This window comes from Esox lucius, chromosome 2, assembly GCF_011004845.1.
Source record: "Esox lucius isolate fEsoLuc1 chromosome 2, fEsoLuc1.pri, whole genome shotgun sequence".
NCBI classification, from domain to species: Eukaryota; Metazoa; Chordata; class Actinopteri; order Esociformes; family Esocidae; genus Esox; species Esox lucius.
In genome coordinates, this window is record NC_047570.1 from 36,948,964 (window position 1) to 36,970,000 (window position 21,037).

At 44.5% G+C, this 21,037-nt stretch overlaps 2 protein-coding genes across 3 annotated transcripts; both read right to left on the minus strand.

The window, feature by feature from the left end:
* Window positions 1–248: 248 nt before the first annotated feature.
* Window positions 249–8,106, minus strand: LOC105008394 (casein kinase II subunit alpha'). Its single transcript, XM_010867690.4, has 12 exons — window positions 7,034–8,106; window positions 6,693–6,804; window positions 6,296–6,397; window positions 5,932–5,982; window positions 5,657–5,716; window positions 5,410–5,493; window positions 4,497–4,607; window positions 3,851–3,952; window positions 3,447–3,547; window positions 1,865–2,013; window positions 825–909; window positions 249–540 (listed from the first exon to the last, which is right to left on the minus strand). The coding sequence occupies exons 1-11, from the start codon at window positions 7,135–7,137 to the stop codon at window positions 839–841; spliced, it is 1,047 nt and encodes a 348-aa protein (XP_010865992.1). The 5' UTR covers window positions 7,138–8,106; the 3' UTR covers window positions 249–540; window positions 825–838.
* A 2,562-nt stretch (window positions 8,107–10,668) lies between these two features.
* Window positions 10,669–15,223, minus strand: LOC105008395 (zinc finger protein 319). Of its 2 annotated transcripts, none has more exons than XM_029114226.2 (2): window positions 14,817–15,223; window positions 10,669–13,913 (listed from the first exon to the last, which is right to left on the minus strand). In XM_029114226.2, exon 2 carries the CDS (start codon window positions 13,686–13,688, stop codon window positions 11,868–11,870), a length of 1,821 nt encoding a protein of 606 aa, XP_028970059.2. In that variant the 5' UTR covers window positions 13,689–13,913; window positions 14,817–15,223; the 3' UTR covers window positions 10,669–11,867. The 2 variants fall into 2 exon arrangements, with proteins under 2 accessions (XP_028970059.2, XP_034143648.1); XM_034287757.1 differs by lacking the exon at window positions 14,817–15,223 and adding an exon at window positions 14,592–14,804.
* Window positions 15,224–21,037: the final 5,814 nt, after the last annotated feature.

The window sequence follows — 21,037 nt, forward strand, 5'->3', positions numbered from 1 at the left end:
AACACGTACACACATAAAAAACATTTAAATAAAAATTGTTTATTCTCTTTAATATAGTATTTGTTCTATCCATAGCAGAAAAGAGCCTCCATCTCACTCAGTGCTATTATATCTGACCCCAGGTCATCACAGCTCCATACTGACCAACATATCTTACAGCACAACACCAGCGCCAAACAGACCTGGAGTCAGTTCCTGTATCACATCTGACATCAGCTCATTTTAAAACTGGGGGGGAGGGGGGGGGGTTTGAAAGGGTGGGGCGGGCGGGTTGGAGGGCTGGGAAGGAGGGGCAGTAGCAGGAGGCAACATCCCACCTCGTAGCTTAGATCCAATCTGTTTTGTGTGACTGGGGCCAAGCGACGCAAGCACCCCCGTTGTGCAAGATTTAGGTTTCTTCCAAGTGTGTGGGTGTTGTGTATGTGTGTGCGTGTGTGTGCGTGCGTGTGTGTGTGACGTCTTGCTCCAGTATGGCTGTAGACTTGGAGGCAGATCGTTTCTGCCACGAAAGGGTCACAAGTTGAGGTAACAAAGGTTTTCCTGGACAGAGAGAAAGAGGGGAGGGGACAGCGGGAGGAATGAGAGACAGAGAAGGGGGGAGGGGAGACAGAAAGGGGGAGGGGAGACAGAAGGGGGGAGGGGAGAGAGGTAAGAATGCACATCTGGACTTGCATGCTGCAGGCGTTGTCACGCAAGCGCTAATCGTGCTGGGTTTACAAAAGCCACTTCCATTAATCACAAGATATTTCCATTTAATTAAAAAAAACACAAGAAGTCGACTGCCTGTGTGTACATGAGTGTGTTGGTGTCTAAATAGGAGTCACCTCCTCTCTGTTCATCATGTTGCATTGGATCCACTTATTGCCTTCCCGTCTGCTTTGGAGATGGTCTGTTCCTTAAGCACAGGATCTGGGGGAAACCGACAACGCCAGTCAAGAGATGCTCACCGTGAATCGGCACAGAACTACACTGAAGCACTGCAGGTTTGTGCTGCTTCTGACCAACTGCCTGGTATCACAAAACACGTTCATTTTCCACTGGAAGCAAAAGTGTTCCACGCCGTCTGTCATTCTCTCCGTGGACAGAGAGTGAAAACAGAGACAGGCCACTGCTGACAAACAGCTGAGTATCCTAGAGAGGTATGGAGGTGGCAGACAGAAAACTCTACAGTAACAGACTGTTGATTATCGAAGATAAAAATGCTTTGTGATCAAAGACAGAGGACGACATCCACAGACAGATAGGCAGGCGTGTATCAGACAGACAAGGCTCGCAGGCAGGCGTGTATCAGACAGACAAGGCTCGCAGGCAGGCGTGTATCAGACAGACAAGGCTCGCAGGCAGGCGTGTATCAGACAGACAAGGCTCGCAGGCAGGCGTGTATCAGACAGACAAGGCTCGCAGGCAGGCGTGTATCAGACAGACAAGGCTCGCAGGCAGGCGTGTATCATACAGACAAGGCTCGCAGGCAGGCGTGTATCATACATACAAGGCAGGCAGGCGTGTTTCATACATACAAGGCAGGCAGGCGTGTTTCATACATACAAGGCAGGCAGGCGTGTTTCATACATACAAGGCAGGCAGGCGTGTTTCATACATACAAGGCAGGCAGGCGTGTTTCATACATACAAGGCAGGCAGGCGTGTTTCATACATACAGGCAGGCAGGCGTGTTACATACATACAGGCAGGCAGGCAGGCGTGTTTCATACATACAGGCAGGTATCAGACAGACAGACAGGCGTGTATCAGACAGACAGACAGGCGTGTATCAGACAGACAGACAGGCGTGTATCAGACAGACAGACAGGCGTGTATCAGACAGACAGACAGGCGTGTATCAGACAGACAGGCGAGTATCCTACAGAAGTATGGGTGAAGCATGGCTTCTGCAGCGGTCAGTCTCTGCTGGTGGTCGTAGCGTAGCAGCTTGTCCAGCAGGTCCAGGGCCTCAGGGGTCACCAGATGCTGGTTCTCCGTCTGGACAAACTGCTCCCAGCGCTTCCTGGTCTGCCTGCAGAGGAGGGGGAAGGAAGGAATTTCAACCGAAACGGGCAGTTGGTCTAAAGAGCGCTCTCCAAGGGCCACTTCACCCTGGGGCCATCTCAGGCAGTGTGTGTTGTGTCAGAGACTTCAAGGGCAGTGTGATATGTTTCACACATAACTGGCCAGGAGGAGCAAGGTTTAGTTTCTTTCTGGGGACACCAACAGCCATCGTCTGTCCCCTACCTCTCCACTCTCTGGATGTTTCTTTATTTCCACACCAGACTGGGAAGCGCCAACTTCACAGTGAGCACAACGACCAGTTGTCATGATTCAAGGGATTCGTTTTTTAAAGTGATCTTAGGTTGTGACATTGTACATGACTGAACCGAATTAGGCTACTGTACAGCGGATTTGAAAGACAGTGGTAGCAGGATATTATGGGATGGTTTTCCTGCCTGGTGAAAGTTGTTCTATACAGATTGAAGAATGTATTTACTATTCACATTTAGACTGCTGCAGCAAACAGATTAAGTTAATTCTATTGATTTTATTCCTGGATTCTTGCTAAACAGAGGGCCTCTATTGCCTATTCTGGCTAGATTAAAAAAATTACTTCAGAAATAAAGGATTAATAAGATTACTGGTTAAAACAGCAATGAGTCTAGCTTCCTGAAAAACATAGCTATGGAAACCCAGTAGATCTCTGTTGCTAGCATTCTGCTGTACGATGCTGACCTCACAAACAGGGTAACTTTGCTGTTATTGCAAACGGTGGCGTCCTTCAGAGGACGACCTGATTTAGTGGAGGGTTGAGACAGCATGAACTCTTAGCTATTCCTACTGGTAAACGTGTATTTACCTGTGTTTTTGCCAAGTGGCTAAATCCTCTAAATGCATGTGGTCTCTCAACACTGTGGAACATTCTTAACCACTGGCGGACGTTACAGGTACGTGTGAACGTACTAAGGAGATAATGGCTACGCTGAATTCAGGAGGGGACATTGGTGGGTAAGACGTAAGGGGAATCACGTTATTTACCGAATCAACAAGGCAAGAGACAAGCCGAGCTAAACTGACGGCTTAAAAAAGAAGAGACAGGATGTGAACATACTGCTGTATATATAGACCCACCCAAACAACATTTCCCACCAAACAAACCCCAACACGACCACTGAATGCCAAGCAGGGGAAGTTCATGTGTGACCCTGACACGTACAGATCTGCATTTCCCCTCCACTGACAGTTAAGATTAGAACCTGGGGGGGGGGGGGGTCTCACCTGTGATCGGAGCCAGAGGCAAACCAGACCGTGACAGCAGAGTGACAGGGAGTCTGACCCGTCACACCAACTTCTTGTTACCCAGCATCATAACAAACGGTTTGACATGTGAGGGGGTTATCTAGAGCACAAACCGCTCTGGAAGCAGGCCAGCCCCATGCAGAGGCTGCCTGGGTCACTTACTGGCCAAGCAGGTCTTTGAAGCGCGTGTCCAGTTCGATGTGGTACTTGTGTAGGTAGCCAAACAGCTCATCAGTACCCAGGACCTTGGCAATGCGGACCAGCTGAGAACACATCATAAGAGGATGAGAGACGCTAAGCCACACCCACCCACCCACACACACACAAAACCTAGAGCACAATGCACACTGAAGACCACCAGTCTTCATAGCATGTACAAAATGAGGTCTTTATGTTCCGATAAATACTTGCCGCCCAGAACAACCTTGCTGCAGTTCTCTCACTGCCAAGGATTTCAGGCTGTTCTACTACATGACAGTAAAAGCACTTTGTGACGACTGCTGGCGTAAAAAAGGCTTTATGAAATAAATGTGATTGGTGCTGTATCTTGGTGCGGTGCGTCCTACCTGGTCATAGTTGTCCTGACCGTGGAAAAAAGGCTCTTTCAGGAAGATCATGCTGGCCAGCATGCAACCAAGGCTCCACATGTCCAAACTGTAGTCATACATCTGCCAACAGTGACAGCAATGTTGGCCAAGGATCGCAACAGAGCCATTGCTCACAGCAGGCATGTCATAACACGCTAACACACACGCTAACAGTCCCATTGCTCACTGTCAGCATGTCTTCACATGCAAACACACATAACACGCTAATGGGCCCATCGCTCACATTAGGCATGTCATAACTCGCTAACACACATATCATAATAAAGACAGAAAACATCGGACAGGAGAAAGACTAACTGAGATTATCAGTAACAATGAGATTCACTGAACAATAAACAACAATTGGTACAAACAAGCTAATAAAAGAATGACAGCCAAGAGAAGAGGGCATTTCTTGCGTGTTTGCAAAACTGATCATCTACACAGCATTCCCGGCAGAATGGTATGAATGTGACAATCACTAATCGCTAGCCTGACACTTAACACATCAATACATTTAAGAGCAGAGGCCCCCAGGAGAGGTTTGGGGACGTCATACGAACGCACTGGAGTCTGTGTGTCTACTCACATGGTGCCCTGATGCATATTAGTAAGTAGAAGATACCTGATAGTCAACTAGCAGCTCTGGTCCTTTAAAATAGCGAGAAGCCACCCTGACGTTGTATTCCTGAGCTGGGTGGTAGAACTCAGCCAGACCCCAGTCTATGAGACGCAGCTGAGAGAGAGAGAGAGAAAGACAGAGAGATTCCTGGAATTTGAAATCAATACCACAGAAAATAACAAGATACTGGAATTAAATACATTTTTAATTAAATATTTATGGTTCGTACATTTTCAATAAAAAAAAATTAAACTTTGCTAAAATTGATTACTTGAAAAAGGATTGACCCAACCTATTGTAGGTCTGTAGAATTCTGTTTTGATGCTTAATTACTGCCCCCTGGTGGCTGGAGACCACCATGAAAACCCCTATCCCAGAACACCGCCAACCTCACAGTGTTTTGGTGCCACAACTTGATCAATTTAACACCCGCTACATCGGTACATTTCAAGAGAAGAGACAAATTCAGGATACACCCAATGCTGGACTTCAGATTCTCTAACAGGACTTCAGATACTCTATGTCTGAGCCAATAAAAATGAGGTGCTGCTATGAGGTGAGCCGTATGAGAAACACTGGCTAAAGGCCATAATGACAAAGCAGGCATGCGTTTATGTTAACAACACACACAAAGAACCAGGAAGTAAATGAAGATTATATTAGTTTGGCGGTAGGTAAGTCAATGTTTTTCAGGTACTTGCCAACATAGGCTTGTAAGGGCAATAGATTATTTGGGATCACTGTAAAAATAAAGGTAGCAAAACAGGAATGCCACATAAAATCAGGAAGAAGAAAAATAATTATCCCAGACAGGAAGCGACTGATGTTTCGGGTTGTATCACGGCACAATAAAGCTACATAAACGCAAACTACCAGGAAATGAAATAAAGCAGGTAAGCAAAGGTCAGTTGGCTACCTTCCTCATCTGGTGGTCGATCATGACATTGTGTGGTTTGACGTCCCTGTGCATGATCCCCATGCTGTGACAATAATCCAGAGCCTGCGGAAGACAAGACACGAACACTGTGTGTGGTTCTGACTCAACACCCATCCCAGACCCGGCTGCACTGAACAGATGTCAACGGGAACCGGTTTGAGCCCGTTATTTCAGCTGGGACTCAACAGAACCAGCCTAAACACGGACCCTTAGCGTGTCCACTTACCTTCAGAAGCTCATACACGTAGAAACGAATATCAAAGTCTGTTAACTTCTGGTAAAGCTCCTGCAAATTAGGTTAACAAAGGTTAAGCACTTTCAAAATGAACTCACTTGTCATTTGTTACACACTAATAACACAGGTAACGTTCGTTAACGTTTCAAACTAATTCATGGAGGTCGATTTATAGTTACTCAGCGCAGGGGATCAGTAACTTTACATGAACAGTATTTTTTCTAGTCATGTCACACGAATGCATGACATCCACCAATCATAAGTACCTTAAAATCTGTGTTATTGATGCACTCAAAGACAAGCGCTGGCGTCCGAGACTGCAAAGAAAAGATGGGAAAATGTATCCTTGGCCATTAAAATTATTAAGATGACAGTTAAGTAGCATTTTTCAGTTGAGGACATCCAGTCACAAGCAGACATTTGAACAGAAAGGAGTACACACCTCTAAATGCAAGTAGATGTTAATGGATTACATTATTTTAGTCAAGAATGGCGCACACGGTTAAAACCAAAATGTTACTTCAGCCTTTAATCAAAACCCGCCAAACTGGAGAGGTGCACAGGGTTGCCAGATTGGGCACCCGGTGATCAATTTAGTTGTTTTTATGTGACTGAACATCATCCGCGTACCACAGGGTCTTTCACTGTGTCAACCAGGCGGATGATGTTGGTTCCACCACGAAGATTCTCCAGGATCTTGATCTCCCGCTTGATCTTCTTCTTCTTAACAGGCTGAAACAAATGACTGACTATTAATTTACTGTGTTTTTACACCCCCCCCCAAAGCAACGACCGGGAAGGCTTGTATTCACTGACACCAAATAAACTAATTGGAGAGAATACCTAGACTTATAATATTCTGCCACAGCTGCACTAATGAATGACCTTCAATTGAAAGCTACTCGTTTTTTCCTTTATAGGCAGACACAAAACGTTGCTTCAAGTGTCTAATTCCTCGGTTGTCTACACTCCAACTAAAAAACACTAACATGGTAATAATCATAATCCAGTAGGAACAAAAACCCACCTTGAGAATTTTAACCACTACTTTCTCATTGTTGCTGACGTTGATGGCTTCAAAAACCTCGCTGTACTTCCCTCTGCCGAGCTTCCGCACTAACTGGTAGCTGTCCTGATTACTGAGTAAGGAAAAACACGTTAGAATCCCGAGGAGACAGCGGTGTTCAATGAATGGCAGTCAGGTCCGCAAAATGTTAAATAAACAGGATATTAAGAAACGTTTACAAACAGGGGTTTTCCCAAACTCAAGTCCAAAAGAGCAACCACCCGGCGGGGTTATGGGGGAAGCCGGCACGTCCAGTTCTCCGTGACTCGAGTGCAACCCTAGATAACTACATATTTACTTACCTCCAGCTAGGTACGTGTGCATCGTAGTCCCAGTATTCCCTACTTTTCTGAGTGTTGACATCGGTGTAGACCCGAGCTTTACTGCTAGCGGTAGGAGGAGGCATCGCGAGCTTGGACGCCCGATGCTGATGGGGTTCACTTTCCACAACAATACTCTTCTTGGCGCGAAATTGGAAGGCAGGACACTGACTTTCGGATAACTTAGTTTTCGTTAACTCCGTGTAAGATGGGTTATCATTGGAGTGTGGTACTTTCGTTTGGGTTTGTTGACCACAGACGGCTGCCAAATGTCCCCGGTCAGTAGCACTTACTGTACGGATTGTCAAAGTTAAGATCAGCGAGTGTCTGATGCTTCGGAACAGCCTGTTTGGCAATATGTTATGGTGGACCGCCAGTTTCGGGGAGGCGGCGGGAGAAGGGAGAAAGAGGATGAGGTAGACTAACAAAATAGACAACAGGGTTTCAATATCGGAGTTAGGTAACTAATAGTATTGGCTTTGTTACTCACACCGAGAATTGGTGTACAAATCAATTTACCAGGCTGATAACTGGGTAAGCTAATTAAATTTGACAGATTCCTCTGGGAATGGATAAGCAAGATAAGCTAGCTAGCAAGCCTAGCTGCTAACTAGCTAAGTTGGGCCCGTGTTCATCACAAGACTAACGGAAACGAATACGATAAGCCACATTAGGTACAATATTAAACAACAAACTTGAGCGGCGATAATTAGTTAGCTAAAGAAAATTCTGTTGATTTAGAAAAGACGTGAGATCCTGCTCAATACCTGCACTGTAGAAATGATTGTCGTTAGCTACCCTGAAAGCTAGCCGCGCACTCGGGTAGGAAGTCCAGCGACATGAATCAAGGCGCGCGGTGGCACCCTCTCCAGGGCGCAAAGTTCGAGAAATATGCCGGAGAGTGTTACAGTTTAAACCCCCGAATATATTTTTCAGCCTGGTAAACGGATTTTTCTAAGTATACATTATAAGCGTACTCCGTCGTTCGAGTCGTAGCTGCTGCGACTCCTTTGCAACCTAAAACATCACCCGGAAGTACTTGTCACAATCGCCAGTAACCCCTAAAACGCAACATTGAAGCCACTATTTTGAGTCATCGACGTACTGCTGGCAACATTTCTACCTGTGGGGTTTTTGTTTTTGAGAGACCGGCTAAGTTTGAAGATACAGCATATTTCCAAACTAGGAATTGCTTTAATATTACATGCTTATATATAAAAATGCATTTCTAAATGTTTTTTCTGTAAATATATGGACAAATTCACATGGCCTTTATTCATGAAAGGTAGGTTCTAAAACTGAACATCTTAAAATTATTTTAATTGTTGAAGAAAAATCCACGGACATTAGAGTACTGTGTGTGTGAATGTGTGAGACGGTTCAATGGTTAGTACTCAAGTATGGTAAGAGGTACTGCGGCACTAATCAAACACACGCGCAGTTATGTGAAAACACTTGTATAGAGGCACGTTTTCCCACCCACATAATTGTAGAGTTGTAAAACGTTGACTACTCCACTGGTCAGGCATCTTCACCGAGTCCCATTCTAAAGACACGGTAGGAGAGACGATCCAACACCGAGTTGTTGATGGAGAACTTCGTTTATTTTGTTAGTGCAGTGTATATGAACATGATGTACATATATTCAAGATCGAACGTATCCTACACGCATAGCCACACAGAATGGTGTCAATCTCTAACTCGCTCGGTTGACAAAAGGTTGAGGGGGATCCGAGGCAGAAGCACTAACCAGGACATATTCGACCAGCGTTGGCATGTAGAAGGCAGTGTAGGCTAGCTGCAGACAAAATACTCGACTACCTCATTACACCACTCAGCTCAAACTTCGTCCACGTCCCAACGGGAAACCCGTTCCCCTTTACAGTGCAGTCGTGACCGGACCAGAGCCCGTTAGAAAAGTGCACCACAGAGAGTACGGTTCAAATTGGGACGTACCCACATTGACATTCTCACGCCCAGCCAGTCGGTTTTTAATGCTTATTCATAATACATAATGTGCATACATGTTTTTTCATACACTATCGTAAACAAGATTAAAAACATACAACATATACTTGCATACATAATCACATTTTTTTCTCCACCTCAACATTTAGACTTAAACATAAAAGCCCTCTCCCAAAAGTTAACCGGGGCAACTGAGGAGCAATTTGTGAAATGAAAGTTTTCCCAGGACCCTAAGTAGGTTGGTTTTTCATGAAGACTTCCCACGCACAAACCAAGGCCAACGTATCAAAATGGAAGTAGTGATAAATACATTTTGATGTGCTATTTCTATCGCATAACTGCTGGTCGAATGTATAACACTTAGAAATCCAGACGTAGACACTTCTCTCTCAAAACAATGCCGCTGAACCATTGTCTTACGTCAGACGGCGCGACAAACCGTCTGAGCTGTCAGTCGAGGGACGAGTTCAAAGAAAACACCGTCTCAACCCAGAGTAAAAAAAGCCGGTAACAGAAGCACTTCTTCGACACAAATGTTTCGCAATCTACACTACTAATTTAAACATATTAGCATTTTATATGTACAAACAGTACGTATATGATTCCGAGGTTATGTGCATTGTTCCTGTGCATGTTGTTGAAAGAGATATAGCATGTGTTTCTTTTTAAGAAGTAGCTCCTAATCCGGGACCGGATCTTCCAGTTCCAAGGCTCCGTATTCGTGAGTGAGCATTGTCTCATGGGACGTTTGGGTTTGACAAACTGGGATTAGAGACACGGTTAAATGCCCCCAAAATATTACTTTCGCAATGACACAAAGCAAAAAAAAAAAAAAAGTGATGTCAAGTCAAACCTTGACTTAATTTCGTTACAAGTAACTTGATTTTATTGAACCACGACTATAGTGTATTATTACTTTGCTAGCTGCAACGTTTAGTGCAAATTAATACAACCTTCCAGGCTAATGTCTAAAAGACTAGTGGGGAGAGTACAGAAACCAGATGCAAGGTTGTAATGGAGAAATGAAAATACTGTTTGATACACTAAGCTAACTAGGAAAGTAGCTGTTCTGCCTGCAACATGAGAAATGAAAAATAAAATGTCTGAATCCTAAATTCCTGTACAATAATGCAAGGAACAAGCACTAATGGATACGGCGCCTCAACTACAAGATCAAGAACCGGATTAGGGGTCACTTCCTTTTTATGTCATAAGACATAAAATTATTCCAGAATGTAGTAAATAATTCGGTATTCCCATTGTCACAAGTACGGGGTGGATTATGTACATACTATAGTTCCATTCATTATAGTACGAAGATGCAATAGTTTGTCTACCACAGATTTCCAAAAGGAACACAAGATATAAACTGTTTCAATTTTACAGTTTTTTTTTCCTCAAGATGTTGTCTTCTTTTTTTTTTTAAACAAACCTAAGCTACTACAGTACAACTGTGATGTTAAAGAATATAAACATATGTCACATAATCATGCAGAAATATTATAAGTCTATGAGGGGTGGGGTTGGAGGTGGAGGGTTGTGAGGGAGATCCACCATGTAGTGACTAAAACTAACCAAATCAGAGGGAGGAAAACAAAATGACTGGGCCAGTCAGTGAGAAGTCAATTGATCACCCCCCCCCCCCCACCCCCCCCCCCCGCCCCATTTCGCTTCATTATTTTTTAAAGCAAGTATTTGATGTTATGAACAGAAAATGCATTCCCCATGCCTTTTCACACCGTAACATCCTGTATCAAACCATTGTCTCACATCAGATGGTGTCAATATGTACACAGGAGCATCTCCGGGGGTCATGCGTATTGTATTACAAATAAGTCTTTGTACATTCTGCCATTCAAATGGAAACATAATTCCTTGTTGTTTTATTTTACTGCACCCTGACTCACACTGAAATAGAATATCTCAATTGTTAATTTAAAAACATCAACAGGGATTTAACAGTTTGCAATTGTGAGCAACAGAACAAAGTTCTGTGGTCGTCTCCTACACAAATCCTGTGGAAGGACATCACTCATCAATGTAGCACTATGATTTGCTGCTAAATATATTAGAATGAATAGCTAGCTCTACTGCCATTATCTGATACTAATAACTTGCTTAGCCTGTTAAAAAGAGTTAGCCGGAAGTTGTAAACCCCCAGACACAAAAAAAATAGGATGAATGTCAAGAAAATCAGTAGTAAGTCTGCATGTTTCTGCAAGCTATAATTGGACAAATCTTTGCTAGTTAAACACAAAATCTTCAGCAAGATGTTTTGCTGGGACGTCCTCACCAAAAAGAAGAAACATCAACATTGATTCAACAGATCGTTTAAGCTTCAATTATTTCAGCTGAGGTAGAAACGGGTTCTGTGGACCCACTACTTTTGATCTACCCCGATGGCATTTGAATCGACCCGCTCTGGCATGAGACAATGGCACCCGACATGAAGGTCACAGTCGATCCTGGTCATCAGCAGTTGGTGTTAACTTTTTTTTTTTTTCCGCGGCTGAAGTCACAGGGGAAGGGCGGAACATGGGCATGATTACCCTGTACATGAAAAATATAAAAAATAAAAAGGTGGTGCCAGTAATGACTTCATAGTTAGGTGTAAACAGAGGTATACCAACTGTTTATGCAAAAGCAAGTGGGAGGTTTCTGGGTGCGTTTTGCCAAATGTAAATAACGTGTGTTTGTGACTATATACAAATAAGGTATAAGGTGGCAGCCGGGGTGGAGGGAGGGGGAGGGGGTAGCTTGCTGTGTGTCTGGCGGGCATCGTTCCACCTCATGGTGTGTGTGTGTGTGTGTTCACACGCTGCAGGAGCATAGCGGCCGCATGGCCGTCTCACTGTATGCAGGGCGCGGCCGGGTACCCGCCCCCCTCTGCGGTGTGCTGGACCGTGTGCTCCTGGAGGGCCCCCAGGTTCACAAAGCGCTCCCCGCACCACACACACTTGAACTGGGCTTCCCGCGAGTGCACCACCTGGTGCTTGACCAGGTGCTCCCGCTGTTTGAAGCTCTTGTCGCAGCTGGAGCACTTGTAGGGCTTCTCGCCGGTGTGAACGCGCCGGTGGCGCTGCAGCTCCGAAGAGTACTTAAAGCGCTTCTCGCAGTCGGGGCACTTCAGCGGCTTCTCGCGGGACGGGTCGCATCGGTGGGTCACGAACTCGGACGACGACAGGAAGCGCCGGTTGCACAGGGAGCACTTCAGCGGCTTCTCCTGGCAGCTGGAGTTCTGGTGGCGCTGCAGCGTGGATTTCTTCTTGTAGCCTTTGCCGCACACGTCACATTTGTAGGGTTTCTCCGGCGCCGGCGTGACCGCGGAGCCGGACGCCGATCCCGAGCCAGTGCATTTGTGCCGGAGCAGCTCGCCGGACTGGCTGAAGCCCTTCTGGCAGGAGGCGCACTTGAACAGGCTCTCCATGCCGTGGACGTGCTGGTGGTAGAGCAGGTGGGAGGGCTGCAGGAAGCCCTTGTCACACAGGTTGCACTTGAACGGCCGGTCGGCAGGGTTCTTGTGCGTGCGCCGGTGACGGACCAGGGCGTACTGCTGCTTGAAGCTCATCTGGCACTCCTCGCACTGGAACGGGCGCTCTTCGGAGTGCGTGCGTTCGTGCTGCCGCAGGTCGGACGGCCGCTTGAAGCCCTTGCCGCAGGAGCCGCAGCGGAACGGCCGGTCGGCGGTCCCCGTGGGCTGGCACTGGTGGTGGAGGAGCTCCGACGACTCCTTGAAGTGCATCTCGCACAGGTTGCACTTGAACAGGTGCTCCCCAGAGTGGGCGTACATGTGCCGCACGAGGTGCGAGCGGTGCTTGAAGCACTTCTCGCAGACGGCACACTTGTACGGCCGCTCGGAGCTGTGCGTGCGCTGGTGGTGGGCCAGGTGGGAGGACTGGCTGAAGCTCTTGTCGCAGGTGTCACACTTGTAGGGCTTCTCGCCCGTGTGCACCCGCTCGTGGCGCGTCAGCTCAGACAGGTGCCGGAAGCTCTTGTGGCACACAGAGCACTTGTAGGGCCTGTCCGGCCCCGACGCCTCGAACGCCGTGGGTGCGGAGGCGCCACAAGCCGCGCCGCCACTGGAGGCCTCGCCCGTGGACGGGTTGGCGGCGGAGGAGGTCGGCGTGTTGCCGCCCGACCCCGGGCGGTAGGTCTTCTCGCAGATGGAGCACTTCATGGGGTTGTTGCCGTTGTTGTGGGAGTTGTGGTGCTGCGCCAGAGAGGTGAGCAGGGAGAAGCCCATCTTGCACACGCCGCAAACGAACGGCTTCTGCTCCACCTGCACGCACTGGTGCTCCAGCAGGTCCGTGGCCTGGCTGAAGATCTTCATGCACTGGGTACACTGGAACGACCGGTCGCTGCCGCCCATGCACTGGTGCTCGTGTGGGTTAGCCAGGTGGGATATGTCATGGCCGCACGCCCCGCACTTGTGCCCTCCTTCGCCCCCCGCCTGCAACGAGGGCTGCTGGGCGGCCACAGGGTGCTGCTGGGCCCCCTGGCCGTGCTGCGGCGGCTGCTGCTGCTGCTGCTGCTGGAGGGAGGCGCCGTCCTGCTGCAGGACGATGCCGTAGACGGCGCAACCCAGTGCGCTGTCGGAGCCCGGCGGGAGGTTGTGCACCACAGTGGGCGGGGGCGCTACCGGATGCTGCTGCTGCCACGCCTCCGTCATTCCTGCACTGCCGTGGACGTATGGATTCAGTTTCAACTCTGTCCGGGGGAGGCCAAGGAGGGTCAAAAATAACGGGCAAAAAGGGGGTCCTGGCAATGGGGGCAGGTTTTGGTTGGGGAGGGGGGGTTGTGTTCAATTGATGCGTTTCTATAGACTCTCAGTGGCTACTGTAGTCGGTCTGCTGTGACTAGGTATAAGCCACTGATCGTACACTAGTAAAGAACCCTAGAGGGGAAAAAAGGGGAGGAAACATTATCAACATGTATTTCACACTTATAGAACATAGTGATGGATTCAGGCATGGCCAATGCTTGACCTATATGTCACAACATGTCAGGCATCCAGGGATTCATTAGGGTTGTATCAATTTCTGGACATAAATAGCTTTTAGGCTTAATGGCAATGGCAAGAGAGAGGGTGCTGTAGATGATTGTGTTACTGTTTTGGTTTCGCTTCCTATTGCTACGTTAACAACAGCATCTTTATTCGAATAGCAAAACAAACTCAACGCTAAACACAGCTGTATAGTTAAATGTTGACTAGCTCCAGTCACCAAAATGACTACTACTACTACATCTCAAATGAAAGGCACATTGAGTCTATGCAAATGAATTATTATGCTAAATAATGGCACGTTAAAGTTGGGCCCACGACAACAAATGCAAGCTAGTTAATGTGGTCTGCAGCCAGAACCTATTTATTAGATGCATTGCATTAGCTAGCCAAATATGCTACATGGGTTCGGTAGCTAGCTTGCTAGCATGGTTAGTCGGTTTCCAAAAGCATATTAGTCTTAAAATAATTCCCCGAATTCATAACTGCAAATGTTTGGTAATGTCTAGGGCTAAAAAACGTCGCAAGCAACGACCAACACAACTGTCGTAAACTTAGATTATTGCCTACCTGAGATAGGACTAGCTATATGGCTACCGTAGCGAATTCATGAAAAAAAAATGGAATCGTCCAGGCCCCATCGATGGTCTCCGATTCTGCGGACTCGACTAGCCCCGGGGCCCCGAAATAGGCCTCCCTGCGCGAGCAATGCACCCTCTTTTCACTAAGCGGCGTAACGCTATTCAGGCAGTCTTAAAAGCAACATTAAAATAGTCGACACCACTGACAACTTACATTTGGGTACGCCTCTAAACCGTCACGCCAGACTCTTCTTCTGGAGCCAGGAGAAGAGCCGACCTTCGACAAATATTTGGCTACGGCTAGCGAAGGACTGTGGCGAGTTCAGGGCAAAACGCCATCTCCTACTAATGTGTACACCGGAAATCTCCACAGTCAGTCACCCTGCATATCTGCATCACTCCCCTGGGTGTTAGTTCAAATGTTATAGATTTTCCAATTCTGAACGCAATGGTGTTCTTATGTTCTTTCCCATGCGTTTTCCTTCTATTTTCCATAACTTCTGATGGAATGTTATAATTGTAATGCAAAGGCTAAATTCAAATTTGAAATTATGCATGAACATGTCAACACTAGGCTAAGTAATCTCTTGTCAGAACCTGTACAAAACGACACATAATTCTTCCTTCTGGATGGGTGGGGGTCGGATCCGCCGGGGCTGCGTTAAGTAGCGTACGTTTTTCCGTTTTAGAACATTTAAATGTTTTCCGTTTTAGAACGGTGAAATAAATATTTTTGTTAGAAAATAACGTATAAGCTATATAGTCAACATCATATTCGAGTTGATTGGATATTCGTATTAAAACAGTTGTATTATGCATATGTATATATTATAATTTATATATAATATGCATAATGCAACTGGTTTAGTACGAATATTAAATTAACTGGAATATGATGCTGATAATTAACATTATGTTGTTTCTTGTAGTAGCCATAACATATCTTATTTATCTCAAAATATTTTGTACATATTTAGAAAAAAAGACTAATGGACAGGTAAGTTAATTATTCATTTCTAATATATTTAAACAAGCAATTTTGAAATCCACCTCACCGGAATTGAGAAACGTACTGTTTAAAAATCAAATATAATTTAAAAACCCTTCGGGGACCCACTGTAAAATGTAGAAATGTAATGTTGAAGGAAACAACGAGATTACAAAATATTTGGAAAGATTAGTTAAACCGTGAAGAGTTAATAATTGATTGATTACGTTAACTGACTTCGTACCAGCTAAAATAGATAGCCAGAAGTACCTGCTTTTTTTCTCCCAGTTCCAGGTAGGAGCTGGAAGGTGTAACGTACGGTATCTGGGACAAGGGACAAGGAAAATAAATGTTGTGTGATGCGTTATTATGATACAGTACTGTAATATTCAAGACCTCAACAACGTTTAGAACTTGCGCTACATTTTGGACAGACATGTAGGGCAAGTTGGTTCCTATGTTGGAACGTCTATGCTTTTCTGCAAATTTGTATAATTTGCAATCTAGGTGAATTAAATTCAAAGCAAACTAGGTTTTGGGCTTGCCAACGCTACCCATCAGCTTTGAATATATGTATTTAATCTAGTTATACACTGTGTGAAGCATAAGTAAAGAGTTGTTTACAATGAGCTCCCAGACAATACTTGCGATAAGTAGCTAGCAGTCGCTAACGTTAGCTAGGCGGTTAGTGTTCATTTATGACATTCTCTGCTCGTTAAAAAGCTAGCTAGCCTAGCTAACTTGTTGGCTTGAACAGAGTTCAATGTTTGTAGTGGTTTGTGCTCCGCTGTCTGCCGGAAGTTATAGCTAGCCAAAGTTAACAATATAGCTAGCTGATTAGCATTCATCAGGCAAATGTAAGTGACTTCAGTCAGCCACCTGGAGTAGGCATTTGAATTTTCCCCTCAGACTATTACATGTTTCTAAAGAGACTGTGAGGGGTAAGTCATTAATGTACACTATGTAATGTGATTGTCATTACCCCCATGATAAATAAAAGCTGTCCTTATGTGCTTGCTGTACTGTCACTTTCAGAAGAACAACGTGCGCAGTTATTGTACTTAAACATGCTGTAACAGACAAATTGGAGGAAACGGGGAGAGTTGCAACATGTTCTTCCATTCTCTTCATAATGTCTCATGTTCCACTTTTCGGTTTTTTTTCTCCGTAACGAAAGGTATGTCATTCAGCTGATGAACTAGATTCATTTTTGCGCGGGTGGAAACCTAACCCTCCCACCAGAGTTCGTGTATTTGACAAACCCTTTTATTTTGACTTGTAGTCCTTCATTTCTGCTCCTCTTACTTGCTGTCTGTCTGCCTTTTAGTTTTACTTAGTCATGCAGTTATGGTTCAATTCCCTAGTGCTATCAGAGGCATAACCTCTGTAAATGTAATTATCTGCTGATGACGGATAATGCAAGTTCTTGTGCTACTGTTTAGACGTCGATGTGGGGTATTATCTCACAAAAGGACTCACGAGTTTATGCAAGCGCTGGAGCTCGAGGACTGAGATAACGGGGTGGTACGGTAAACAGTTATGGGAACAGTAATTCATTGAGGATTAATATAAAATGCATGTACAGACATGGCATAAATGTCCCCCTGGAGAGAGCCAAGAATTGTAACAATCTGACTTTTAATTCTATTGCATTAATTTATTTTTTTCATTGTCAAGCACATTGAATTGCTTCTATGTATGTATTGTGCTATATAAAGAACCTTGCTTGCCAGTCTTCAACACATTATTCCTGTCCCCATCTCCTTTCCCCCTCAGGATATTAATAATAACATTTGTTTCAACACTGCGATAGCAGTTGATTAAAAATATCAGTGTTGATGGAAATACAGGTGGGTGCTCTGCACCTCGTGTTGTTTTGTGTAATAAACTTTACACCTGTATTGTATTCGTGGTAAACCTTATAGTGTTTGTGTGTGCTAAATTAAGGTGTGATCCCACATGGGTATAGTTGCAATGACAATACGGAAAATTCCATGAATAACCATAGCAACTACAATGAACAAAAATGATATATGAGAAGTGTTGGTCCCGCGTTTCATAGGCTGACATGAAATATCCCAGAAACTTTCCACACAGGTATCTGTATTCCCAGTCAAGGGTGAAAAACTCCCTGATCAGGGACTCGTTATTTGGCACTGGCTGATATCCTTCTATGAACTGCAATTCATATTTTTGTTCAGTTTATTTTATGAGTGTTTGGTTAGTTTTGTGGGTTATGACGTTTTTGTAGCAGTCATAACCGTTAATTCACAACACGTCTACATAAAGTACGAGTCAAGTTTAGCTAGAAGATATATGCATTTATGATTTTGGGGTTAACTCTACTAGTTCAAATGTTGCATAAACCTTTGAGTTCTGTGTTTTGGGGGGTGGATTACTTTTAAGGCGACACATCAGTCAAGCTGAAATAAAAAAATGCCTCGCAATCGAAGTTCGGTTCAGTTTCGGTTCAACCGAACTTCGATTGCGAGGCATTTTTTTATTTCAGCTTGACTGATGTGTCGCCTTAAAAGTAAAAAGTAAGTGTGAAGCAGGTTGTTTCGAGTAAAAGATGCACTGCTGTGTCAGTTCAAATATGCTAGATATCTCAATTCTAAAACAACGTGAAAGCGGGACATTGATAAAGGTATCGTTAGTCGAGGCTTTTTTCATTCATACAATTACTTGTATTTCTGTACATCATTAGATATATATATATACACACACCAGGGGTGTCAAACCGGTTCCACGGAGGGCCATGTGTCTGCAGGTCTTTGGGTTTTCCTTTAAATTGGTTCCCAGGTCAGACCTGAACAACCAGGTGGGGGTAGAAATTAACCAATTAGTGAACTAATTAATCAATCAGGTACAAGGTGAGAGCGAAAACCTGCAGACACTCGGCCCTCCGTGGAGCCGGTTTGACACCTGTGATATACACACACACACACACACACACTCACCTAAAGGATTATTAGGAACACCATACTAATACTGTGTTTGATCCCCTTTCGCCTTCAGAACTGCCTTAATTCTACGTGGCATTGATTCAACAAGGTGCTGAAAGCATTCTTTAGAAATGTTGGCCCATATTGATGGGATAGCATCTTGCAGTTGATGGAAATTTGTGGGATGCACATCCAGGGCACGAAGCTCCCGTTCCACCACATCCCAAAGATGCTCTATTGGGTTGAGATCTGGTGACTGTGGGGGCCATTTCAGTACAGTGAACTCATTGTCATGTTCAAGAAACCAATTTGAAATGATTCAAGCTTTGTGACATGGTGCATTATCCTGCTGGAAGTAGCCATCAGAGGATGGGTACGTGGTGGTCATAAAGGGATGGACATGGTCAGAAACATTGCTCAGGTAGACCGTGGCATTTAAACGATGTCCAATTGGCACTAAGGGGCCTAAAGTGTAACATCCCCCACACCATTGCACCACCACCACCAGCCTGCACAGTGGTAACAAGGCATGATGGATCCCTGTTCTCATTTTGTTCACACCAAATTCTGACTCTACCATCTGAATGTCTCAACAGAAATCGAGACTCATCAGACCAGGCAACATTCTTCCACTCTTCAACTGGAGATGAGTGGTACCCGGTGGGGTCTTCTGCCGTTTTAGCCCATCCGCCTCAAGGTTGTGCGTGTTGTGGCTTCACAAATGCTTTGCTGCATACCTCGGTTGTAACAAGTGGTTATTTCAGTCAAAGTTGCTCTTCTATCAGCTTGAATCAGTCGGCCCATTCTCCTCTGACCTCTAGCATCAACAAGGCATTTTCGCCCACAGGACTGCCGCATACTGGATGTTTTTCCCTTTTCACACCATTCTTTGTAAACCCTAGAAATGGTTGTGCGTGAAAATCCCAGTAACTGAGCAGATTGTGAAATACTCAGACCGGCCCGTCTGGCACCAGCAACCATGCCACGCTCAAAATTGCTTAAATCACCTTTCTTTCCCATTCTGACATTCAGTTTGGAGTTCAGGAGATTGTCTTGACCAGGACCACACCCCTAAATGCATTCAAGCAACTGCCATGTGATTGGTTGATTTGATAATTGCATTAATGAGAAATTTAACAGGTGTTCCTAATAATCCTTTAGGTGTGTATATATAAACATGTAGAAATTATATATATATAAATAAATGTACTAATTTCTACATTTAAAGGGAAACAGCTAAATGTTTTGATTTGCTCGAATCAATACTGATTTAAAGGCATTGCTTGAAATATTTTTACTATGTTGCTTCAGTCATCCTTAATGGTGGTCCTCAACACTAAAGTCAACAAATCAAAACACATGCAGTTATGGTTAATTTATTTGATAACATTTGTGGGTTTCTTTTAGGTTATCATAATCCTTACCAACAACCAGATTACTAGATGCATTGTGCAAAATAACAATGGCAAATACAGACAGTAGAATTTCAAGAACTGATCATTGAATATTCAGAAAATAAATCAAGATGTTCCACACATCTTTAACCAGATTAATTGATTTGATACATTGAAGGTATATCTGCAAAAGCATGGTCCAGCATGAAACTGTGGCAAGGATCCATTCAAATCCACTGTAGCAATTTCTACGCCTTGTCTTTGTCAACGATATCCATACTCTGTGTACACAATTTCAATTAAAGTTAAAGCATCTCCATGAGTGTAAAGGGTTTCAGCTCTTTAGTACCCAAGACCAGTCTGTTAAATCTGACCACTGGAAGACCTACTGCGGAAATATTGCACTGTGGGTTTGATTGAATTTAGCCTCTTCAGTCAGCATCAAAAACTCAGGGATGGTTTCGCAGACACAGATCAAACCCTCGTCTAGGACTACAACAACAAGCTCAATGGCGTTCTCTATTGAACTTGATTTGAGGCTTAATCCATGTCTGCTAAACTGGCCCTCAGTGCTCCACAAGTTAAAGTGATACTGCACTTCTATTTAACTAGAGCGACTAGTAACCAACATTAATGCAAACACTTTCCGGAAAAGCCTATTTTCAAGTTACAATTACTTCAATTATTGAGTTTTCTAAGGCAGTTGTTTTCTGGATGACGAGTTATGACAATATCTTTCAGCCTCATAAATATGCTCCGCAATCACAGTTATAACATGAGATAAAAAATGAAACGCTTGATTATCACTTATGTGAAGATCTGGGTTTAAATACCATTAAAAAAATTATTTCAAACAATTTAAACTGTGCCTGTTGCAATTGAACCAACCCTTTTAAAAACATACTTGAAAGATTTTGAATGACATTTAAACCCAGGTTAGTCTGAATGTCTCCCCACATCATTACCAGGCTGTGACAGAGAAGCCTACATACAATATACTCATGACTTAAGTTAAACAACAATTCATAGCATCAGTGTCAAACAACATACAGTATGTTTCTCACTCCCCACCCTAATTAAAACCTATTGGTTCTGACAGCTCACATTA